This window comes from Aphelocoma coerulescens, chromosome 3 (genome assembly GCF_041296385.1).
Source record: "Aphelocoma coerulescens isolate FSJ_1873_10779 chromosome 3, UR_Acoe_1.0, whole genome shotgun sequence".
Taxonomy (NCBI): Eukaryota; Metazoa; Chordata; class Aves; order Passeriformes; family Corvidae; genus Aphelocoma; species Aphelocoma coerulescens.
In genome coordinates this window covers 116269373-116295383 of record NC_091016.1, presented here as the reverse complement: position 1 = coordinate 116295383, position 26011 = coordinate 116269373, and the positions used below count along the sequence as shown (strand labels likewise).

At 43.7% G+C, this 26011-nt stretch overlaps 1 protein-coding gene across 2 annotated transcripts in view; it reads left to right on the top strand.

Annotated features, from left to right (window-relative positions):
• The window catches only part of HS1BP3 (HCLS1 binding protein 3), a 50446-nt gene that overhangs the window by 15753 nt on the left and 8682 nt on the right, over positions 1-26011 (top strand). For both annotated transcript variants that reach the window (XM_069011669.1, XM_069011670.1), the window contains exons 4-6: positions 1604-1823; positions 23060-23211; positions 23713-23848. In XM_069011669.1, the coding sequence (XP_068867770.1) occupies positions 1604-1823; positions 23060-23211; positions 23713-23848 (508 nt within the window). The remainder of the gene's footprint in view (positions 1-1603; positions 1824-23059; positions 23212-23712; positions 23849-26011) is intronic.

Genomic DNA, 26011 nt, shown 5'->3' with positions numbered 1-26011 from the left:
AGCGACTCTTCCGTGTTTTGTCTGGTTTTCTTGCAAATTATTGACTCTGAGAAAGATGTAAATAGGAGACAGATTCTTTATTAGTTAAATGCATTCTCTGGTTAGCTTTTTTTCTTTTTAATTTTTTTAAATTTTTTTTCTTAGTTTTCCTTAGCCTTATGTCCAGCTCTTGTTTTTTCTAGTGATTTGTATAGCTCCGTTCTTACGTCCCTTGGGCGTAGTAGGGAGTTACCAAATGAATGGAACATATGAGTTCTCTGCTTTTAATTCAGCTGAGAGCTGCCAAGCAGGGAATACTCCAGCCTGGTGCTGTGCAGGATTCTTAGTGGAGGGTTAGTTTTAAGTAAGTGAAGTTGCAAGATGCTAACAAGTGTGAACAGCCCATTTTGCAGAAGCATCAAGTGTGGCCAGACTAGTTCTGTGAAATTGGCAGCTTCCTAAAGTCAAAGGGGGCAAAGCTGCTTAATGCCTGGAAAGATCCAGGTAGTAAGGTTTTCAAGTGGTTTTTGTTTGGTTTTCAGTTTGGGGTTTTTTCACTCTGGCAGTGTTCTCTTGAAAGCAGACCCCTTGCACTGAGAATTCCAAGTTCATGTTGATTGATCTTTGCCTGCTGGTTAACCCAACCATGGTGCACATCTGCAGGTAAACTAGGCTGGGCTGCATTCTGTGGGCAGACTGGGTGCAAGTAATGCGACCTGTTCATCAGAATTTGCCCTAGAATAATGTAAGTCTCGCCCTGATTTGGCAGATGCAGACATGAAAAGCTGGGTGAGATGAGTCTCCCGTGCCATGTTACTTCAGTAGTCAAAATGGTGTAACCATAAATTTTATCCACAACAGTTTTCAGTAGCCCTTTTTTTAGCTAGTCTCATTATTTTAAATTGCTTCCAGACATCTGGACATCCAGAAACTCGACAGCAAGGAACCATTCTCTCCTCATTCTGCTGGCCTTTGCATGTAACAAGTATGGTGAGAAGACTTAGTTTTATGTTTCAGTTGGCTGAATTTGCTGAGTTGGATGCATCTTGCATAGTGAAGGGTGTTAGAACTCCAGGCTTCATTTTTCAGCGTAAACTGAAGAGCTGTTCTAGAAACATGCTGTCCAGTGCTCTAATTTTAGCCCAAGTTAATTAAATAGTATCAAATAGTGGATTTTATCCCAACTAGCTATGTGAAAGTTAGCTACCTACATCTAAGCAGAGTTTTTACAGTCTCTCTGTAGCCACTGGAGAGAAAAAGTCACTTCAGAGAGAAACTTGTCACACGACTTTATTTGGATGGGATGAATCACCCTGTGGAAATTCTGTTGTTTCTGTTGACTGTAGAAGAAACATAAATAATAATGAATGTGCTGCTGTGTCTCAGATAAAGTTAATTTCCTCTATCTTTCTCTACTTAACTACTTTAAACCAGTAAACAGATCAGACACATAATGACACATAGTGCATAAAGGGAACAGTGGGAGTGCTTTGAAAGAGTTTCACAGAAGCTGATCATGTTCTTCATTCCTCAGAACAAAACCACCAGGAACAGGCAAGGTATAGAAAAACCTGTAGTTGTTATACCATGTACTCAGTTTTGCCTCTATTACTGTGTTTTGCAGGAACAAAATCTTCCAGTGCCTTCGACTTCAAGGGTAAAAACATGCTTGATGACAGGGAGAAAGAAGATGAAGAAAATGAGGCATTGGATTTTTTCAAAGAAGAGAAGACACCTGACTTAATTTCACAGCTTTTATCAGTGGAAAATGTCAAAAAAGAGGAGAAAAAAGAAGAGGGAGATGAGGAAGAAGAGGAAATTTTAGACCCTCTTGGTGTAATCAGGTATGGCTAAAATGTTATAAATTAGGTATTTAAATTTTAGCCTTTCTGATAAAGCTGTTGTATGTCACTGTCCCCTTATCTGGGCCTTTTATTACATTGACCATTTTTTAGGTAAATTTCACAGAGGAGGAGGAGACTCTGCATTTCATGAACGAGGTGCCTTGGTAGAGGGAAGAAACATTGTAGTGCCTTTTCAGTGCATTCCTCAGGACATCCAAGTGACAGGGACATCGTGAATGCCTTGATAACAGTCCCAGCTACAGAAGGTTCTTTGCTGGGTACTACAGGGTTCTACCACAAAGCATCAACCCTCCAGCATCCACTGGATGTGCTGTTCTGGAGTACACTGGACTCTGTTTACACTGTCTGGAGCCACTTTTGAGCACTTTTCTTTCCTTTTTCCTTTGTCTGAAGGTGTCACATGCTAAATGACATTTAAGGCATAAGCAGTAACAGCTCGAGAAACAGTAATTGAATCAGAGCTTCCTGGTATCAGTATCTGGGTTTGTTTACCTGTCCAGTAATTTTCAGACAGTTTTCTTCACTTTTTAGAGTGTCTCAGGCTTTAGATGTCCAAGTAGAGAAGGTGTGGCTGTTCTTGATCTTCAGTAAGCACTGACTGACCCAACTGGGTTCTTTCAGCCACCCAGAGTCATCAGCCACTACAGAATGTTTTGTCTTGGCTCAAGCCTGTGCTTTCAAAATGCTTCTGCATAGCAATAGGCAGTAACTGATAGTAACAAGCCAGACCACTCTTAGGTGCTTCCCAGTGACATTAAATAATTTCCAGGGGATCACTCACTCTTGGTTCTAAGCTGGAGTCCCCTACACTAAGTTTGGTCAAATAGGATGATTAATACTGGAAGCACTGTTTGGACTTTGCTCCTGCCATTATAATAATATTCAACTGTAGATGTCCAGATATTGTCCCTTTATACTTGAAATAGTTAATCCTTTAAATATCACCAGAAAACATTGGATATTACTCTTTTGAAAAAACATGCTGAATTACCCAGCATCAAAGTTATTCTTACGTTAAAGAAGAGTTTGAAAATTTAAATAGCTATTCACAATGAGGAGTTAGATAAAGCAATACTTTCCACAAAATGGTCCTTAGTTTGTATGTTTACAAAAGCAGCTGTCCATTTTTGGATAGGAAAATGATCTATTGGGTTAGCAAATGCAATGTTATATTTTCCAACTTACAACAAATAGAAGCTGTAAAGAGCTTGCTATGCCAAAAAAAGCAAGAAGTTTGCTTTTCTGCTCTGCACGGTCTGACATAGCATTTGAAAGTCTTGATTATTTTGGTCTTCTAATGCATTGAAGAATGACAAAATCTGGTATTTAATCCTCATTTAGTTTATTGCTTCCATTCCTTATGAGTACAGAATTCTTACTGAATCAAAATAACTTCATTTATATAAGAAGTATGGTCTTCACTGGGACAGAGCTGCAGCATGACATGTTATGCAGTCAGATGTTTTTCACTCTGAAGGAGTGGCTGGCTATCTATAAAAGAAACTTCCATATCTATTTATTATTATTTTTTGACTCTCACATGTACAGTGTTGGGGCAGAAACATGAAAGTGGAAATGAGAATCCTGGGTTGGATTTTACATTGTTTCTGTTCTCTTGTAACTCATCCTGCTTCCATGGAAGGTATTTTCAGCTCACATCAATGGAGAACAGATTGGACATCAGCACTGTATCCCAGCTCTGTGCCATCTATTAAGAAGTGTCTGGGTGAAAGGCCAAAGGCAGGAGCTTAGTGGTCAGTGGATGGGCAGCTCTCAGGGGACCATTTTAGGGTGTCTTCTATGCTTCTATGTTAAAATGTTTGGTGTTTACATGCTTTGAAGAGGTAGCTGCAGCCTCACAGCTTTAGTGCTTCAGATGTGCTTGAAGTTACTTTGGCATGGGAATGAATAAACAGGAGATGATGCAGATAGAGAAATGTGTTTAGTAGTAAATTGTCCCCTAGTGCCTAGTAAATTCAGGTTAAAAATGAAAAAAAAAGAAAAAAAAACATGTTCCTTTCCTCTCTGAAAAACCATTGAAAAGATGTAGAATCAGCACTGAAACAAGCCAGTGCATTTCATACAGTAGTGGTGGCCAGAGTGCTTTGAGCAGCTGAGCTCCGACCTAAATTGAATCATGTGTTTGGCATAATCTTACAGGTTTTTTGCTTTCTGGATGAGGATGAAACTGCTCCAGTAGCACAGGCCTCCATATGCTGTCAGCACGCTTCATTTGGTAACTTCTCCTCCTGGGCCAGAAGGCTGTGAATTGGATTTGGCCCAGCACTGCTGCTGTGCTGCTGAACCACCCAATATCCAGTTAAATATCTGGCCTTAGGGGTAAGATGCTAAACTAGGGCCTTTTTTTTTCTAGTTTTGTATTGCTGGTGATCATCGAGGTGGAAGCTCATAATGGTCTGGTTCCTTTTGCCTGGAAGAGACATCCCAGTGTTGTTGATTCTCTGCCTCGCACTCAAGGCTGTGTCTGAGTTGTTCTGATGGCAGGTGGGCAAACTCACTTGCCAATTCAGCTCTTCATCTTTTGTCGGTATTAATGATGATCTACAAGCTTCGTGTTTCTCTGTTTGATGGTTCTTATGCCTCACAGCTTTCTCTCTGTGTTAGCAGGGTGGTTCTGGGATTCTTAACCACAGAAAGACAGGGGTTTTTGCTGTCCAAATCAGGAACATGTCAAAAACAATACATATTTCTGATCAAATTTTCATCATTTAACACTCCTCCTCCCTTTTTTTTTTCTTTTTTGCCCCAGAATCCTGGTCCTTCCTAGAATAAAAGGTGCTCAAAATTAAATTACATTTGTGGGATGCAGTGTTGAAATTCATTGAAATATGTTTTCTTCTCTTCATCCTCTGCCTTTCTTGATAGTTTGGAATATTGGTATTCCAGTGTATTGTCACCAATTACTCTACAAGTTTTCCTGGACATTTGCAGAAATCTTTTCAGCTTCAGATAGAATCTGCATGTCCTGTAAGAAAAATCACTCCTAATACAGAGTAAGATGATCCCTTGATATCAGCTGTGCATAAGAGAATGAATTACAGTATACTCACTTTTGTAGCAGTGGCACACTTTTAGCTCTACTTCACTTTTCTTAGCACTGTAAGTATACAGTGACTTGTAAGTCACTGTAAGGGTCTCATAGCCTTCTTTTAAAGTTAGCATCTCTTGGATTTGGGTCTTTTTAAGTTTTTTTTCTCAAGCCACAATCATTATAATTTTCCTTTGTTAAAATGTTTTAATTCCCTTATAAGTAGGAAATCAGATACATATTTAACTCCCCATTGTAGGGGCAATATTAGGTATATTGACTTAGCTTTGTCACTGCTCTTTTATCACTCTTCTTTAAATCCATAGAGCTCAACATTTGCAGATACATATTTTTAAAACCTTAGTAGGCTACCATGGTGCTTTGGTATCTGGGTTTTTAGAGCTTGCAAGTATCTTTTAACAGTGTTTTAAAGGATTTTCCTCGTAAATTGCAAAATAGTACTGTGTGGCTAGTCTCAGTTGCAGGGAGTTCACCAACTGGAATGCCTTTAGGAATGAAAGGAACAAGAGTGATGGATCTGAAAGAGGCTAATCCTCTGAAGGGCAAGGCATGGAAGAGAGACACAAGTTGGATTAGCTATTCACCTGAACTTGATGGTACTGTTGAAAATTCTGCAATGGAAAAAGGTGTGATTTGCCAGTGGTTTGAGGGAGGTTGGCATGGAGAGAGGGGAGCTGTGTGAAGCAGGGATTGAGAGTAGCAGCAGTGCTCAGCCAGCTCGGCCGTGCCAGGGTGCCTTGGCCAGGGCTGACTGAGCAGTGTCTGGCCGTGGCTGTACCATGACATTCTCCTGTCCTCTCAGTGAGGTTGGCTGTGTCCAGAATGCCCACTGGAAGTGGCTGCTGGCCTGTGCTGCCTCCTGGGCTGTGGTTGGGATGGTTTGGCAGAAGGCAGGTTGTCTCACGCCACGGGGGGTACCAGGGACTGATCTAACAGCTTGAATTGTTGAACTGAGCTCCTGTGCTCAGGCCCAGGCTGTGAAGGCATTACTAAAAAAGCCAGTATGGCCCTATGTTCCTCTACCCACAGAGCTTTCTGCCTGCTGCCATCTTTGCTCCACTCTGCCCTCAAGGTTCCCTAGGGCTTGGCTTTCTGTAGGGAATTCAGGCATCCAGTTGTGGATTTTTTACTTAATTCAGGCAAGATCAAGTTCACATTTCTAGGTCTTAATCTTAAAGCAAGTTAAAAACCACATCACAGTAACTGAATTGGGTTTTTCTTCTTCCTCTGTGGGTAAAATACAGAGTTTTACTGTTTGTATGTTGAAGCCAAGAGCTTTAGCATCCCTCTCCTCCCACTTTGGAGTTAACAACAACTGAATTTAATACTTGTATTCAGTTCATTCCAAAAAACATCAGACAGCAGCTGATTAAAATGACTGCAAACCATCTCCTCTGAACAAAGTAGCAGCAACTCTGGAAAAGGAGTGTGGCTGCCTCATGGGTTAAAAGATGCAGCAGCCCTTTCAGTGCATGCATTTTTTCAGCTGCAGTTAACTTCTGAGATAATATTTGTTCACCACTTTGGGAGAACCCACCTTTTCCTGAGCTTTCTTTTCCTGTCTTCATCAGCTCTCTGCAGCCCTCGCAGGAGGCTCTCCTCCACACACAGTTCCTCCCTTCCGTCCTTTTTCCTTTGCCTCCCTAAATCTTTCTGTGTCAGTATATATTTCCTCAGGCATAGGTTTTTCCTGGCAAACTGCACAGAGGTGAGTATTCCCTAGGCAAGAGTTCTTCTATCTCCTCGTGAGCCCTGGAGCGTTTCTATCTCGACTCTGTGCCTTTACTGTTGTTTACAGGATTTCCCCTGGTGGCTTCTCCTCATCCAGATTTGTGCCTCTCCTGAAGAATACAGACACGTGGGTAGGTGGAAGCTTTGCATCTGTTGTGTTTAAACACAGATACAGCTAAGTCCTGACAATAGTTAGGAAGGGATGGGGCTGGTGAGGGCTGACCTTTTGGGTGTCTTCTGCCAGAGGTTTTTTTAATCTGTGTAGCTCTTTATTGCTGGGGTCAAGCTCAAGCACCTCCAGTGCTAGAGGTTTGCTGTTGCTGGGTTTAGCTGGTGAGGAGATTATTAAAGCACTCAGTGCTTTTCCTGGCTGCAGATGAAATGGGTGATGGCTTGGAGCAGCAGATTGGCAGGGAATGAGCAGCCAGGAGCCAGCCCTGGCCTTGCCAGAGCCTGCAGAGCCAGGCAGGCTGCAGGAGGAGATAGCTTGGTACACAAGCCAGCAGTTGTTTCTGGGTTGCATCCTACACCTTCGTGTTTCCCAGCCCCTTAATGGCAGCCAGGCTAGAGTTTGACTCCTGAGTTGCTGATCCCAGTGCTCCCTTTCCTTTGCTCTTCCCTGTTGTGGTAGAAGACCCTGGAACGGCCTCAGCCTTTTGTCTTCAGGGATGAAATGAGTGGCAACATTTGATCTCACTTCCTCTGCCAGAAACCTTGGGCAGCTGAGAGTGCCTGTTGAAGAGGCAGAAGTCAGCTTAAGGGGAATCCTGCATTTAGCATCTTTCCAAGTGGTTTTATTGGTGGAGTGCCCAGAGCTGTAATAGGTGAGGGCAGTGTACTTGCTTATGGATTTTCCCCTCCAAGGAAGAAAATTTCTGCATGCTGGAATGGTGTCGTAGCACAGCTGCTGTCTGCTGGACAGATGGTCTGGAGCAAACTCGTCAAAATTTGTGTTCAGCTGCTGTGCCTTCTGGTCCTTGGCTGGCAGGGTTGTATTCCTGCCACTCCTCAGGCATCCTACTCCTCAGCCACTTGCAAATTCACAACTGCCTTTTGGTCCAGCCAGGTACGTGTTTGCCTTCCCCTCTGAATTCAGTAGGATTTATACACAGCATTAAAACAACTTGTCTTTTTGTCCCGGTCAGCTAAGAGGGAGTGAAGGTGTCAAAACATCAAAGAAGAGAGAAGATACTGGTTATTTTTTCTTTAATAAAATTCAGATAGTCAAAACAATGAACAAGAAAATAGAGCTTTGTTTTCCTAGCAGTGTGTGTATTCATGCTCACAGCTGTGAAGCCTTCGGAGATTTAAACAGGCAAATCTTTATTTTCTGTCAGTTGTTGAGTCACAAGCTTAGGTTGCAAGGCATGTTTGACCATCACTTTGCCAAGTGACACAAGTATTTGTCACAATTCCAATCCAGCTGCTGTCAGATTGGCAATTCACAACATCCCAGTAAACAACCCCATTGGTCTTCTACTGACAGATGAAATTTTTCTGCAAACCAAGGATAATAGTCTGGTATAGTGTTCTTCTCCATCAAAGAGAGGAGAAAGAAGAAAAGGGAGCAAAAATTCTGTAATACCTACCCAGTTAAAGGAAAAGCCTCACTTTTCATAAATTGTCTGGTCTCAACCTTTTTTAGGGGCAACTTTGTAGCCTCTCCTTGGGGTTGTTTTTAAGTGAATGACTAGGGAGTAAAGCAGGTCGGCAGGAATTCAGTCCCTCCAGTTTGTCTCTCCTGGACCTTTTTGTTTTGATAGATGCTTTGTGAGTGGTATTTTCCCATGCAGTGGGCTTTCCTTTCTCTTCTGCCGCCAATCCCATCTCCTGAGAACAGCTTCCAGTGTGTTTGTTTAATGCAAATCTTGCTGTCCCCCCACAAATGGAAGGTTGAGGGTGATTGAAAGAAAACGATGGAAAATTAAGCCATGTTTAGCTGCTTGATCTCACAGAATCATCCATATTAATCCTGTGTTACATCTTTTGAGTGGGAGAAACCTGATCTCTTGGCATAACTCTACCAAGGCTTGTGTGGCTCCAGGCGGTGGACCTGAGACCCTTTCCTAGCTGTACTTTCCAGCCAGGGGAGTTGAGTTGGACATGTGAAGGTCTTGGCCCTCTTCTCTCATGGCTTTTCTTTGGGAGGGCAGGCTGAATGGAATTATGCTCAGGAAGACAGGTCTTTGGGTACTCCCAGGCTTGTAGCTGACATATGTTCTGTGCATAAGCGCTCTATATTGCACAGATGATTGCTGCTATGTCTGCTCCTGGCAATCAGAAAGAACTGTACCTTGGGATCAGAGCTAGGGAACTCTCACTGTTGGTTGGGTTTGGAGTGGACACACAACTCACAGCTCTAAAGTTGGCTGCTCTGTGTTTTCTTTTATTTTGGAAATAGTCATTTCCCTGACCTAAGGAAAACTTGTGAGAGTCCTCCCTGTGCCAGCATTGTCCTTATCTGCATTCATATTTCCCTGTCTAGTGTTGGATTTTTGGTCCCATGAGATTATGCAGTCATTATTTCCGCAGGTTTTTAAGCAATTGCCTGGCTTAGAGTTCAGTGGTGAGTTTCTGTCATGACTGGCTTGAGTGATTCCAGTGCATACATAGGTGGAACATGAGGATCCTTTGGGAAAGAGTTTAAGTAATTATTTTAATGTGCTTCATTTTCTTGCTGATTAGAACACAGAATATACTTTAATGGGTTTTATAAATAGTTAATTTGTGTTTATGCCATCATCCTAAGCCCAAAGGGCTGAAAATAGCTCTCTTGTCTGTGTAGTGTTGCAGCTGTGTGTACCATCCCGGTGGTGTTTTCAAGCGGAACACAAATGTAACTACACCTGGGGTAAAATGCAGCAAGGACTTAATTTCTTCATGCAGCACTTCATTGCAGCATCAGGCCATAAGTGAAGAACACTTAATTCAACTGGAAATGCAGAGGGAATTGCTCCTATGTAAATGCAAATACCCAGCTTGGAATTTGACCAGATTGCTAAAGCAGATTGTCTGCTTTTAAGAAAGATTTCATAGGATTTGTAACAGACCTGGTTCATTGTTTACAATGTACTAAAGGGATAAAACTTAAGATGGACTTTTCTGTATACAGAAGGACTGTAGAGCCAAGTAATACCAGGGAACTGGAATAAAATGCCATTGCCACTAGCTGGCACCAGCTTTCAAATAATTTCCATAGTCCTCTGAGTGAACTCTTGGCTTTTGGTTTCCCCCTCCCGTATGGCAGCGACACACAGGCATTTGCAGCAGAGCTGGGCAGCACTGAAGGTGTGCAGGAGCTACTGTGAGCCGCTCTGCAGGTGTATCCAGCATTACTTAACTGAGATAGGAGGAGTAGTAGGCAGGAAATCCTTTAGAGAGGCTACAGGATAAATTTATAACTACACAGAATCAAAAGTTCTTTTTTTTTTACTTCTCCTTTGGAAGAGGATTGAACATGATGTAATTGGGCAGATTTAAACATGTTTTGTTTCATGGACTTTACAATAATAGGATGACTCAAGTCCTTAATTAGAATAAAAAAGCATTACCTCATCGATGAGCCTGCTCCTTTCACCAAGGCAGGACAAATCTTTAATCGACAGATGCAGGGAACTGCTCATAGATGAGACAGACTGCTAATGAGGATGGATTCAGAGCTGCCCTATTGCTTTACTGTTCACTGAGTAAAACAGAATTTCTGGCCATAGAAGCTGTGGGGTGAATGTGTGCTCAGTTTAAGTCGAGATGGGAGACTGGCTTTTCCTTTTATCTAATGCTGTCAGGTTCCTAATTCAGCAGACTTAATAAAACCATTGTTCCATTTTCCCCCTCGACCTGCTGCAGACATTTCTGTCTTCATTTCAAAGGATCAAAGAATCAGCTTTTGGAATACCATTTTTGAAAGCAATCTGTAAAACTTTGCCAAAAATGCATGATTTAGCTATATAACTATAGGCTGGTACTAATTAACACACCTGGGGGATCACATCTCTTACTACTTGCCCCTTGCAGCATTTGGCCAGGTCTGGAATCATCTGAAGTGTCAATTAAAAAGGAACAGCCCTAAGGACAGATGCATCTGGGACTCAGCAGCTCTTCATTCTGCACTTGAATTTCTTGGGTCATATCACACTACTTAAAAGTTAGATTTCTCCATTATCCCTTTAGTAAAAGGAATAAAACTGATTTTATAGATCTGCCTGGGGAAAAATTTCCCTTTGCACAGAAATGTGGCATTCAGATAGTTCTTAATGACTATTGTCATTGAAGCAAAAGAAATGCTTTCCATTACCTTCTGTACATTTTGGGTAAGAGTCCAACCCTTTCTTTCCATATTGCCTGAGATGCCCAGTCATATCCAGATCATAGGGGGAGTAAAATTACAACAGTGAAATACACAGCTCTGGTAGGTGGTTTGACTGTGGCTAAACTAGTAAATAAAAGCAGAGAGGAACTGTAGCGTTGCTTTTGCCAACTAGAATAAAGTAGCTTCTGTCCAACAGCTAAATCCTTCTGCTCCCCAGAGCAAGCTGGCTGTGTCCAAAACAGGAAGGGCCCTAAGCTTGTACTGATCCCTAAACTTTGTCCAGGCATCATTTGGGAAAGCAATTAGCCTGGGCCTAATTCATACCGGGGAGCATGCTAAAAACTCACAATGCATTTACTGTGCCCCATTATCCCAGCTCAAGCACTCACCACATTTATTTGCTGTTGACCTTTTGTTGCCCTCAGGGCAGCCTGAGGAAGGTGCATTTTCAGGAGTTAGGATTGGAGCAGTTGGGGCCCTGTAACGAGGTGCAGGCAGTGCTGAGTGTATGCCTCGCAGCTGAGGATGCTCCATGGCCATAAACCCCCAGGGGCATTTTGCAGCAAGGATGGTCTGGCTGCTGTGGCTCTTCTCAACTGGCACTCTGTTGGGTGGTGGCATAGCTCAGGAGCAACCCTGGGGCTGGAGAGGTGCAGCCTGCCTCTTTTGGGCTGTAACAGAGTTCACCCATGTGGGTGTGAGCTGTGGTGTATCAGGTGGCTTGGAAAAGATCTTGACTTCGATTTTCACTAGTATAGATTATTTTCTGAAGTCTGCTCTATGAACCACGATTTTCTGTAGTAACTGCTCTTTGTCACGATACACAAATGGATTGGAGTGGCATGAATGGAAGACTTCTAAGCTTCTCTCTTCCTTGCTTTATTGGTTTTTCTCTGTAATAGCACCTGAGGCATACTTGATGGCATCATTAAACACAGAACATGGTGTCATGCCCTCAAAACTATCTGATAACATTACCTAGACCTGTTTGCAACAGACATCTCATTTTTCATCTGTGTGATGGCTTATCTGCCAGCATAGGCTGTTGTTGTGTGTAACAGTCTTGTCCTGGAACTTGTTCCTGAATCATCCATCTTTCTCCTCTTGGCTATGAGTTACAGAACCATGGTCCCAACTGTTCCTGTAATATGAAAAAAAGCAAATGTGTTCTCAAGAGGCTCCTGAGGGGTAACCCTCACTTCCTCCCTTAGGGGCTGTTAACACCAAACCCTGACCTCATTGGAGTTGTTTTTATTTGTTCAGTGGTGCTGCCAAGAGACAAGGGCAGTGCCACACAATGCAGGATGCTGGAACAGGAAGGAGAAGCACATGGTCCAGAACTGTGTGCCAAAGTCTTGGGAGAATTCGTTTCAATTCTTCATTTCAAAGACATCCTGTTTAGGCTGCAGATAGCTCACTTCTGGTTTTCAGGACCACATTTTGTTCCTGACCTGTAAAGGAACAGTGGTGGCATGCTCTGACATTCAGAGGTGCTGTGAGAGTGAATTCTGAAAGGTTGTGAGGTGTTTTGGGGCTATCCAAACATTGTGGTTTGTTGACAGTAAGCATTGGTTTAATTGGAGGTGGAGCCTGTTGTATCCCTTACTCTCATGGAAGAACTGGTCTGCCAGTCCTTTTGCAGCTGTTGGCAGCACAGCACCATTGCTCATAGGAGGGATGCCGTCATGGTGCCATTGTGTGCTGCTGGTGGATTTTATGAAAGATGCCAAGGTGTCCTTAATCCCTTCCTACAGGCAAATGGACAAGATGGCAAAGGACAGCAGTCTCCTTTCTGTGCTCTGCTTATCACTTCTTCCTGGAAGGGGCTGGTATCCAGGACCCCTCACAAGGACCATTTCTAGAAGGTGACATGGACATCAAGCTTCCCTCCATATACAGTCTTCTGGCAGTATCACACCAGTCTTTGTTCCTTCAAACACCCCCACTTTGTTCTGTGCCCAGAGCATGTCATTAGCACCAGTTCAAGCTATGACTTTGCAGAGCTCTAGCACAACCCTCATGTTATTTCAAGCACTTTGAACTTAAAAACAGATGCAGAATAAACATTCAATCCAGGACACCACACAGAACAAGGGAAGACCGAGGCCAAGTGTTTTAAAGGATGGATACAGTCCTGCACCAGCCCTCTTGTTTAGCAGGGTAGGTGTGTGTGCTGCCTCCTGTGCTCATGGCACCTTTGCTGTGGAATTCACTGGCAAAATCTTTCCCTTCTTCAGAGACCACCAGTGGCCCACCAAAGCCACTCTGTCAACTGCCCTCCTCAGCTGGGCATGGGAGAGAAACTATGACAGACTCATGGGTTGAGATAAGGACAGAGGGAGATCATTCACCAGTGACCGTCACAGGCAAAACAGGCTCCGCTTCGGGAAATTAACTGAATTTATTACCAGTCAAATCAGACTAGGATAATGAGAAATAAAATTGAATTATAAAATACCTTCCCACAACCCCTCCCTTCTTCCTGCACTCAACTTCACTCCTGATTTTCTCTACCTCCCCTCCAGCAGTGCAGGGGGATGGGGAATGGGGGATGGGGTCATTCATCACATGTGGTCTCTGCTGCTCCTTGTCCTCCGGGAGAGGACTCCTCACACTCTTCCCCCATGGGGTCACAAGTCCCACCAGCAAACCTGTTCCAGTGTGGGCTTGTCTCTTCATGGGCCACAGGGCTTGCCAGGAGCCTGCTCCAGTGTAGGACCTCCACAGGTCATAGCCTCCTTCAGCCATCTACCTGCTCCACACTGGGATACTCCACAGGCTGAAGGTGGATCTCTGCTCCGCCATGGGCCTCCAGGGGCTGCTGGGGCACAGCTGCCCCACCATGGGCTGCACCATGGGCTGCAGGGGACTCTGCTCTGGCACCTGGAGCATCTTCTCTGCCTTCTTCGCTGCCATGGGCATCTGCAGGACCCTTTCACATTCTCATTCTCTCCTGGCTGCAGTTGCAGAATAGTTTTTCCCCCTTACCTATGCGATCATAGAGGCACTACCACCGTGGCTGGTGGGCTCTGCCTTGGCCAGTGAGGAGTCCCTCTTGGAGCTGGCTGGCATTGACTGTCAGACATGGGGAAGCTTCTAGCAGTTTCTCACAGAAGCCACCCCTGTAGCCCCTGCCCGCTACCAAAACCTTGTCATGCAAACCCAGTACAGCAGGTACCAGTGTCCCCTCTTGGAAGAGCAAAGGAAGATGAAGTGAGACAGGAGTGAGGCCAGAAGCTGGGTGGGCAGCATGAAGGGGCTCAGCTACAGGAACAAGTCAGCCCTATGAATCAGCATTTTGACCATGTTTGATGTACTGTATGTTTACAACCACACTGACTCTCTGGTGTTTGTTCTCTGTCCTGGCCGCATGGTGTGTGAAAGGTCTCCTGTAGTATTTCTGCCTATGGATCCAAATCCTGAAATGCCCTGGGTCTGTGTTTTCTGTCTGAAATCATCATTCTTCCTCCAACATTGCCATAGCCACTGTAACACCAGGGAATAAAAGCTGAAAACATTGTGCAGTTACTTGTAATTGCTACTCCCCTGCATCATTTCAGCACTTTTCCACCAGTCCCTCTTACTGACACAGATCAGTGATACAATTTCTGTTCTGTGTATTCAACCAAAGATTTTCCTTACCAAACCTCAGGTAATTTTTCACGTCTCCAACTTATTAAATGGTACAAGATTCTTCACAGTGTAGAGCTTTAATGTTCTTTGAATGCATTTAGGATTTGTGAGTCAGCAAACTGACCCCAAGGATCAGGCTCACACTGTGAGTGACCAGTAGCTAAGCCTGAAAAAGGCTCTCCTTGGCTGATGGAGCACTACGTTTGTTGCTTTTTGTCCCCACACAAGCCTGAGGTCTCACATCATCTGGGGTATGAGAGCCTGAGATGTTTACCAGTATTTCTACCCACAGTCTGTGTTCCCTGATCCATTTTCCTTGCAGCACAGGAACCTTCAGTGTTTAATGCAGCCATCCCAAGGGGCTGGCAGGCAGGCGCAGATCATTGGGTGGCTGAGCAGGAGAGCAAGGAGTGGGCTCTGAAAGGAGTTGTGTGGATCTGCAGGCTCATGTTGCTTGTGTCAAGTCATAATCCTCAGAGATGCTAGCTGGAGGCCTGAGATCATCTATCTGCCAGCTCTGAAGGATGCTGTGGGAATAGTGTGTCACTGTGGCTGGGCTGAGCTCAGAGATTTTTTGCCAGTAGGAGGGGAGTTTTGTTATGATTTTGGAATATTGTCATGGCTGCCAAATGACACCAGCAGTGAGTTGGATCATGTGCATAAGCCAGAACACTTGTGAAGGCTACTCATTCTGTTTTCTTTCAGGCACGTGTTGTGGCTTGCTGGCACTTAGCAGGTTCCAGTGATTCAGTGCCCAGCCCCCCTGTGCTCCCCAAGGGGCTTATGGTGCTTCCCCACTGGACCCCCCTCCAGCCTGACAGCCAGGTGCTGGCACACCAAGCTCAGTGCCCAGCTCCTGGAATTACTGACCTTGCAAAAGCTTCTCTGCTAAGAGCTCAGGCTACTTAGCAATAAAATCATAAATAGGAATCCAATTTAAAAAATGCAGAATTATGTCAGGCATTTTTCTGCTTACAGCAGACAGCAGCCCCATGGCAGCTGCCACTGCAGAGCCTCAGTGTTTTGCCTAGGAGGGAGAGTTTGCATCTGGGGTGTTCCCTGGTGTGACTGTTCCTACAGTCTGACCTCCAGCAGTGTCTGCAACATCACAAGTGGAATTGCTTTGTGCAATAGGTATATCCATGGCCTAGGGAATATTTCACCCAGAGCAATTTTATCTTACCTCTGTTAAAAAAAAATCATCGCAAGAAACCTGTAGGCAGGAAAGCTGTGTTCTCTTTTCATGGAAGATGTTTTGATCTCATGGTCAGCAGGAGAGGCAGCAGCCGGAGCACGGCGTTGTGTCTGCAACAGCGGTGTCATTTAGCTCTGACAATGTCTCACTGTGTCCTCCTCTCTTGTAGTTCCTATGGAGCCATCTCTGGGTTGTGGTGAGAGGTCTGTTTTACCCATGGCACAGCCAAGAGGAGAAAGTGACCTCTGTGAACAGTAAGATGGGAGGCAGGCAAGGCAGTGGGGAACCAGGCTCAGCCCCATCATCCCTCCTCCAGTCAATGCAAATCCTGCTTGGCTACTGCTGGAATCTGCTCACTGCCTTGGTAACTGGCCCTTCTCGAGCTTTTCTTAAGCTCTTTAGATGTGGTGTGACACATATGTCAGACAAAATTTAAGACTGGAACGTCATGTGCAGGTTGCTAGAGGTTTTCTGTAGGCTGGGGGTTGGTCTATGCAGGTACCAGGCAAAGAGAAGGAAAGGTACCCTTCAGACTGAGTTTTATGTGGAGCGTCAGGGATTAGAGAGGCCAGACATTTTTTATGCAAACATCCTCTATCCTATTTGAAGCTTTTCTGTTGACAGACAGAGAAAAAATAGAGTTAGGTCTGCAGTCTGGGCTCTTGTACCCATTTTGCTTTAGGAGGTGAGGAGGCAATTCAGGTGAGGCAGCAGCAGAGTGGAAATGGTCTCCTCTTGAGGAGCACAGTGTGAGGCCAGGGGGCTGGCAGCATTCTGTTGTGAGGAGTGAAAGATTAAATAACCTAAAATTAAAACTTATTAAGTAGAGGTAGCAGTTACAGTCAGGCTGCTTGTCCTTGGAAGGAGGCACCAGACAGTTGCAGATCCTGCTGATTTGACCTTGCCAAGGCCTGTAGTGAGACAACACCTTAAAACTTTTAGTTTTAAGCTGAAAAAGGGTAGGTTTAGATGAGATATAAGTACAATAAAGGTGGTGAGACACTGGCCTAGAGAAGCAGTGGATGATGCCCCACCCCTGGAAGTGTTCAAGGCCAGGTTGGACAGGGCTCTGAGTAACCTAATGACAGGTGTCCCTGTACCCAGCAGGGGGGGTTGGAATAGGTGATCTTTGATGTCCCTTCCAACCCAAACCATTTTCTGATGATACTGTTGCATGAGGTGTGAGTGCCCAACACATCTGAAAATGAGTGTGTGAATGTGTGAAGATGAGGTATCAACTGTTCACATGTTCAGTGCTTTTTCAGGAAATAGCTCTAACAAGAAGCTACAGTAGTGTGTTTGTGTGGGGAGGGGAGGGGGTTTCAGCACTGAAGAAACCAATCACTTCGCCAAAATGGTTGCTATTTGCATTCATCACTTCTAGTTGCTACTTTTAAGAAGTCTCAGCATGACATTGCATACGTTCAGTACCTTTAATTTCCTCTTTGTGAGGCCTTCTTTTTAAGTGTTTGCTCCCAGATTTGTTGAGAGTGTGGCAGAAAACATGCTCACTAGCAAGTTTTTTTCACACACTGTTTCAGCTTGGGTGACTTGGATTGTGAGGCTGCTCAGGATGTTTTGTGAAGAATGTCTCATAAAGGGATGATGTTGGCAGGTTGATTTAATTACAGTGGTCAAATTTAAATTCCTGTGGCACATTTTATTGCTGAGTTTTACTCCATATAGGCATCACTTTACAGGCATGCAACACAGTCCTCAGTCAAGAATTTGTTCGTTTTGGAGCACAGATCTGTAACAATCATTAATTAATGTAAGAGAATGAATTTTTTTCTTAGCGTGTAATTGTTATAGGGTTAAAAAGAGTTTCCTGAGAAGTGATTCCTGAAATGTAACTATTCCTGAAAGTAATTCCTTTAGCTTGAGCAATGACTTCAAAGGAAATAAACCAATGAATAATGTCTTTCAGAATTTGTTAAGTCCAAACTGTTCTCCCTCAGCAAGTCTTACACTCTGGTTTAGTCTAGAAAATCTGAGGAAAATGATAAAGAAATCTCCTTTATGTTAATTTTCTTTCTTTGCAGTCTACTCTGTAACCTTAATTCCCTTGCAACGCTTATGAGTGCCTGAGTTCTTTATTAGCTATTTAGTTGAAAACATTTTAGGAAATGTTTCTGTATTATGATTATTGCTAATGATCTGTGTAGTAAACAAAAGTTGTCCATCTGTGGCCTTCTCATCTGCTTTCAAATTACATTGGAAAAGGATATAATCAGAAAACTTGGGGACAGGTTATGAACACAGCTTGCCTTTGTTTAGGAAGAACAGGTACTCTCGAATTTTGAACCCTTGAGAAAAATCTGTTCCTTCAGGCTCTCTTTCCATCTGCTGCTCTGCTAGAACAATAATCCAAGGCTTACCTAATCCGGGAGCTGCAGCAGACAAACTTTGCAACTGAATGCTCTTGTTCCAGATGATTTCTAATTGGAGATTTATTTCATCAATTACACATGATCTTATTTTGAGACATGCCAAAGCCATTTAAAATACTGTAAATTAGCGTGTTGTCCACAAGGAAAATATTTCTGTGTGAAGTAAAGTATCCCTGCAGCCAGCACTTGTCGTGGTGGCTTAATGCTTAGGAGTGAGGCTGTGTGAGTGATGGGCTTTGAATTCCTGTTGGGCATCCCTTGGCCAAAGCAGATCAGAATGACTCCTTTTGTCCTGTCTGTTGTTATCAGGCAGCTCTGGAAAATGGGCACTGTTGAGTGAAAAGAAAGCAGCAGATGACATTTTGTTTTCTGCACAAACTAGTGTATAGGATCTTTGTTTTTCAGACATGGTTTTCAAGATGTGCTAATATTGCTGCTATTTTAGCTGTAGCTGTTTTGTTCAAGCCTGAATGTAGATTTGTGGGAGTTGGGACGTCCATTTATATTAGTGAGCTCTTCCCTTGTAATAGTCCATGGATACCTAATATATGAGTATGTATATTCTGAATAAGTATTTTTTAATATTACTGTAACACTCCTTTTCTGGAGCATAATCTTATTTCTATAAAAAAGAGATGGTCATATTTTCAGAATAATAACATCTGAAAACTTGTGCCTGTGTGCTGAGATTACACGTGCTCTTGATAACAACACTCATTGTTATAACCCAGCAGTGAGCATGGGGCAGGGACTCCTCTCTGTATGGAGCACAGTAGACATGCTCTGTGATTTAAAGCAGTGTTACCCAGCTTTGGATCTGGAGTTCCAATGTTTCACAAACAGCTATCACACACACAGGTCTGGAAATCTTCTGACTTTGGAGTCTCTTAGCCATCCTCATTGCCGTTTTCCACAGAAAGCTTTTGTGCATTGTGGCTGTGCCAGTGAGACCTGGAGGCTGCCAAATGAGTGACCTACATTGTGTCAGTAAACAGTAACAGGAGAACTGTGCTCAAAAAGTGAGTGAGGTTTGAAACTGTCTGCATACAGGGTTTTGTTGACTTTTCATGGGTGATTTGAGCATCATTTGGGAGCCAGGAGTCTCAGCTGGACTTTAAAGTGTTCCAGCAGCCTGCCTAGGTGGATTCGTATACTCTAATTTCTGATCATCCAGTTTTGGTCCATGTCAGTTAGGAAGCCAGTCTTTATGTACAGTCACTGAGGCAGTTTGGCTCCTTTTTAGTCAGAGCAGGAGACAGGAGTGTTATTTGAGGTATTCTCATAGTGCTTCCTGTGTAGACATCTGTCGCTATCTCGGGCACTGTGGGCTCTGCAGTTTCTGTGCTGGAGCGCGAGGTGCAGCGATCTCTCCAAAGCATCTCCAAAGCGAAGCCGCTCAGCAGGACAGGCCACACACTCACCCAGGCGTGCACGCACAAACACATGGACAGCTTCAGTAATATGGTCGGTGGCAAAGAGGCAGGAAGGGTCTTTGCACAGAGTTCCACAGGAGCAGTTTATTGCTTCCACACTGTGAAGGATCCCAGAGGCAAAGACGAGAGCAATGGAAAGCTCAGGTTTAAGTACAGGAGTGGGGCAAGCACCAGGGACCAATGGTGAAGCTCTGGGGGAGTGGTGAGGGGCAAAGGCCAGTGGGGAGAACCTGGAGTGGAGAACTTTCTGGGATATGAAATATATAAGGAGCAAGGGGGTGGAGGGGCCACGGGCCAACCAGGGAAGCAGAACAGGGGTAGATTAACATAACAGAACAATGCACCCTGGGAGAAGCTTTTCTGGTCACCCTAACCTGAGGAGAATCTTTCAGTATTAGGGACTTGTCCCACCAGCAGACTCTCTTTATCCCTTGTAACGTAGGCTCACCGGCCACCACAGACGTCAGTAAAGCTCAACTGGGTAAATAGTTTCTGCTGAACAAAGGATACGTCATCTTTAGGGCTGGTTTGGTTTTTGTTAAGGTTTTAAAAGTCACTAGAGTGATGTTCCCAAAGTTCACTTGTTTCATAAATGAAGAAATAGCAATAACATGGGTCATCTTCTGCCAGCTGGATGCTGATAGTTTCAAAATGTCAGATGCCAAGGTTGTGAGCATGATGTATGAAGAAGGTGCTAATGAAGTGCAGGGTTTGAGTACAGTAATACTTTGGAAGACTCAATGTTCCTTCATTTCTGTCTTCCCCAAAGACTCTGCATTCCTACACAAGTTTACTGCACCCTGGTACATCATTGTCATCGAATTACCTGTCCTTGCAGCTTCTTCTCTGCCTGGCTGCCAGCTTGAGATTTCACGATCGGCCCAGCTCCAGCTGAGTCCCTGGGCCCTGCCCATAGGGAGGTAGCACCAATATACAGAGAGAGGATGGGTGGGCAGGCAAGATGCACACTCAGGCCAGCTATAGAACCTCAGACAGGCTCTGAAACTTCTCACACCCCCCCCTTCTCATCCATTAACCTCTGCTCAGCAGTACAGTCTGGACTGGCACAGCTAAATACAGAACCGTGGGAATCCTGTTTCCCACTTAGGGACTGACCTCAACAGAGTCCCTGTGTGGATATGCTGGAATTACTTGGCAGTCCAACAGCGGCTTCCTTAGAAGAGTAGTCAGGAGAAACAACTTGAAGGCAGAAAAACAACTTCCTCCTGTTCCTACCAGTACCAGACAGGCCCAGCAGGTCTGGCCCTGTGCCCTGTAGCTGCCAGTGTAGTCCCCTGGCCAAACAGAAAGTGAGCCCGTGTCAGTGGGCTGGTTTGGTGGCCAGACTACACAGAGGGTTGTTAGCAGGACCTTTCAGTTCCATTATTTTTGTTTTACATGCTGTTCTTTATGATGCTATTTATGATTCTCTTCCCTTTCTTTGGTATTTCCCACCATTCTGGTATTGTTTACTGCAAATACTTGAGCTAACTAATAGTAAACTCCTTGTTAACTTCACTGGGGTGGAGACCTGTTGCTTGGCAATGTACTGGCTCCTGTATATAATTACCTGTGCCATGAAGGGCTCTTATGCATCAGGAGTGCTGTTGTAACTCTCTGAATGGACAACGAGTCTTGTCAAAGACTTTTGGCATTCTGTAGGTTGGCAAATCCTCACCTATATTGTCATTCACATCTCAAAGACTACTTTGTGAGGCATGAATTATGCAAATAAATGTTGCTTCTTCCCTAGTAGATCAGATTTATTTGTATTTACTAATTATTCTTTTTAATCAGTTTGTCAGCTCTGAAAGACTCAGTCCTACTGTTCTTCTGGTTTTGTTGTTGTTTGTTTTACCTTTTCCTTTAATACTTAGGTTCATTTGAATGATAGATCCCTTACTACAGTTAATAAAGCAATGAATTTGAGTTTGTGTAGAAATCTTGGGTGAAAGCTGCCTGTACATATTATAACTTCAGATTTTGGCAGGTTTTGAAAGAAGGGTCTTTCACAAATGTTTCAGTTTGAAGCAGTTCCTTGGAGCTGAGCTTTCAAAGCTCAAAAGAGTAGCTCAAATTCAGAAGTTACTCAAGGCATATCCCTGAGGAATATGAATGCAAAAAAAGGGAAATTCATTAAAGTTTCTCCTGCTTTAAAATGAAGGTTTTTGTCATAAATTGTTCAGCAAACTAGTTGCTGACACCTTCATATACCTTTAGTGTATCACATAGGGTATATTTCCAAATAAAGCAATACTTAATTCTGCATGGGGCTTGCTCTTAGGCTGCATTTGCTGCAAAGTGGTGGTAGCAAGGTAATATCATCCATGAGTTCCAGTTTGTTGATAATAAACTTGTGAAAATAACTGGAAGTAACTGGACTCCACTTTCGTGTGCAGCTGTAACTGGAAGAGGATTTTACAAGACCCTTCAATGTAGTTGGACTGTGTGTGTAATCTTTTGACCTTGTTCTTACTTTTTGATGACTGTGGCATGTTAAGTGCTGATAACTGGGTTTGTTCGAGGCTGAAACCTGACCTGCTCTCTGCAAAGGAGAAGATCAGATCTTCTATTGGAAGAGGCACTCAAAGGGGCTATGTTAGAAATTGCAGGGCCAGGACTGCTGAGAGTAAAGATCTCTGAAATATGGCAATTACTTTGGAAGGACATGCTGTCGTAGGGACTGCTTCTCTTTCAGCCCAGTTTGGATTGGACTTTTCACCCAAAGATTTTTGTCCTCTAAATTTTCTTTTCTGTGCCATCTGGTTTGCCTCATAACTCAAGCTGCCTTTTTGTGAGAGCTGCCTTGTAGCTTCAGCTGCTGGAATGTGAGTCCTGGGTATGAGAGCAAGAGGCAGGTGCTTTTCACTCTGCTCTTGGGAGTCAACACTCCTTGTTTAAACCATGTGGAAATGAGGGGATTGTCTAATACCTTCATGAAAAAGAGTATGCAGCAATCGTAAGCAGCAGCAGGAGCTGGGAAGGAAATGGAGCCAAAGGGATTTTTGAATACCCGTCCAAAGGGATCAGTGCAATGGACCAACTTGCACTTTGTATTTCAATCCATCCCTTTCTGTCAGTCTCGAACAGTGTTGCTGGAACTGATCTTCTTTCTTATTTTAAGCTTTCTGTGTGGGAGGAGTAAAACTGCTTCAGTGTTTCTGAGTGGCAGTTTGCACAGTACAGCATTGTTAGCTCTGCTTTTCCCATTCCCGTTGGGCTCCTTGACAGATATTAAGAATATACAACATGGTTATAGGTAGAGAAGGTCAGAACAACAGTCCCTCCAGCTCAGTATCCCATTCCTGCCAGCAATTAACAGATGCCTGTGTACCTTTGTCTAAACCTTTCCTAGCCTCCCACCATGTATTTTCAGCTTATGAGACTTTCTAGCCATAAATCTTGCTTGTTAAATGAAGAGTTGCAGCTGACTTTCTTTTCTCTTACGTTTTAGAACTAAAAAAGCAAAGAAAGCACCTGCTCCTCCAGCCAAGGAAGAGAAGCCCAAATTAACCATTTTTGAAGAGGAGGTGGATCCAGATGAAGGACTCTTTGGCCCAGAAAAGGATTTCTCATCAGTTGGTCCCAGAAGAAAGATGAAAGAGAGTAAATTTGTTCTGTATTTGTATATGCACAGATTATTTTATCTAAATCATGTATACAACTGAGCCTTTAAATTACAGTGATGCATAGTATACAGGCTAAATAATGACTTGGAAATGTTGAGGCAAATCTTCAACTCAGCAGAATCATGTAGAATCATTCAGAAAGAACAAATGAAACCTGTAGCTCCCATAGCTGTTCTCTGTAAACATTTTGAACTGGGATATTAAGGTCAGTGGGAGCTGGCTGTCCCACAGTCACTCATGCCACACTAGCAAGAGTGATGTGACCTATTTTTGAGTGCAAAGAAAAAGCAGATTGATCAAGTCCCTAGAGTGCAGAATATTACTGCACTTTGTGGGCTGGAAGTCTTTGGAAAAAAAAGAATTGTCTACATGATCTGTTTTTTCAACCCAACCAGCCAGATTTACTAGTTAGTGTTAGTGCAGGCATTGTGTTACATAGCATGATTTAACTACAGCAGCTTTTGATTCCCCTTTCTAGATCTGAAGTTATTTGAAGACCCAGACCTCGGTGGGGTGGTGAGACTGGGTGACTCACTCCTGCTGCCAGCTGCCTGTGAGCACAGCAATTATGTGCTGAGCAGGGCTCCTGAGGAGGATACTGAGGAACTGCTGAGGTACTCATCTCAAATCTGTCATGTGGCATGAAGGTGGTCTGAGATGTTACTTAGATCTTGAAAGAGATGAATTCAGAAGCAAAGCTTAAATACTCAGAATGCAAACTGTGAATCAATACTTGTATTGACAAGTAAAATGTAAGATGTGTGCCATGGAGCTTGGAGACAAACACATTAAAAAGGAAATTAGGAAGACCCTTTGGGAAAGGTAGGGTGCAAGGTATTATTCTGTGACTCCAAAGGAAGGGTCTTGAAGGCCCAAGGTGTGCTATCTTGCTTGTTTTCTACATGACACTTCTGCTTTCTGCAAATGACCCACAGGGAACCTGACCTCCATTGTGAAAAGTGAGGGACAAAGCCCAGAGATAAAGAGCAGTTCAGCTTCAGGGACGTGAAATCAGGAGCTCTTGCCATAAGAGGAATGATTTTCATGCTGATGGCTCACAGACTTCCGTGCATGCTTCCAGGAGGGATCCTGTGCATACCTCCACAGCAGTAAAGATCTCTTTATCACCCTGCATTTAATTTTTATTCTAGTGGAAAGGAGGGCTAGAGCTCAAAGTTGTAGGAGGGTATAATTTATTGCTTCTCCCTTGATAGTGTAGCACTGGAACACATCAGCACATAATGCATTTATCCCTGACATCTCTCTCACAGGGCTGGTTCGCCTGCACTGATAATCCTCAAGAGATCAAGCAGGGAACCAATGCTTGGAGAGATACAGGGAATCTGTGCTGCAGTAATGAGTCAAATTCATTCCTTCTGGGTCTCAAGCTGGCATCTGAATGATGAGGCCAGCCTGCTTCCAGTGCTAATTTGTGTCAACCAGTTCCTGTTAGGATGTATGATTTCCATAGTAAGTACTAAACCCTGGAGAGACTCTGTGTGTGGTTTCAAAGCTCTCCTGAAGCAGATAATTTTGCAGCTGTTGCTTTCTATGCATGGAAGAGTGCTGGCTATCTGAGCAGTAATACCTGACTTACTTTAAACAAAGGTTAAGTTGGGCTGGGTGCCATCTTGCATTACATCCTGACAGCTCACCTGATATTTACAGAAGCTGATGGAGCAGGACATGACCTGATTTTATGCTGTGGTATATTAGGAGCAAATACATGTGTGCTTGCAGTATTTTCTTCTCTGCTAGTGATCTCAGCATAGAGCACTTCATCCAGAGTGTTCATATGACTACAGGAGAAGGGCCTGTTCCAGTGCAGTCCTTGCATTTTTATCCACCAGAGAGAATTTCTCCATCTGTCGTGTTAATCTCTTTTGGATTATATATGTTCAGAGAAAGGTCTCTGAAGTCTGCTCTGAGACCAACAGATCATGCTTTCAGATCGGTTTGAGATCATCAACAGCAGCAGCACACCCAGATGGTTATGGGAACCCCTGAGAAAATATTTCATTTCTTTTAAATTCCAGTAGTTTTCATTTATTCCTGATTTGTCCCAGTGCTTTCAATAGCTGATAAGTCATCAAGATCCAGTTGGAAATTAATACATGTAATGAAGCAGAAAATCATGCCAGTGGTCCAATGGGAAAGTTGCTATGGGAATCCAGAGGCAACTCCTGGCTGTGCAAGAGGTATAGGCAGATAGGTCAGGATCTGTTGACATGTTCAGTTCCCTAACACCCTCTGAAATTCCCCTGGTAAACCCAGTTCATGGTGTTATCTGCACATCATGGAGGGCTGATGAACTGAATGCAAGGCAGCTGAGGGTAAAGGAGAAGCTGCTGGCAAAGAGGGGAAGAGGAGTGGCAGTGCTGTTTTAACCTAATGCAACACTTCACCTCCCCTCTATGCAAATTCACTGCAATCCCCTGAAATCCCATAGCGGAGTTTTCTCCAGTGGTTGTGCAAAATGCACTTCATTTTCTGTGCAGCTGGAAGCCTCAGCAGAACAATCAGGTCTCATTAATATAGAGGCAGCATTTGAATCATCATCTCCCACCTTCCATTACCACCAAACTGGTGTTGAATGTTCTTGCAGGGCAGTGCCACAGTCTTTTCCAGGCAGTGACCCTTTGTGGTGAGAAAATGTTCAACATAAGCTGAACTCTGCAATCTCCTGGCATGGGAGCTTATTTTGAGGCTTAAGAATATGTCCTGCCTTTGCCCTGTACATGTTGACAAGTACTTTCCTTTCCCAAAAAGGACTGAAG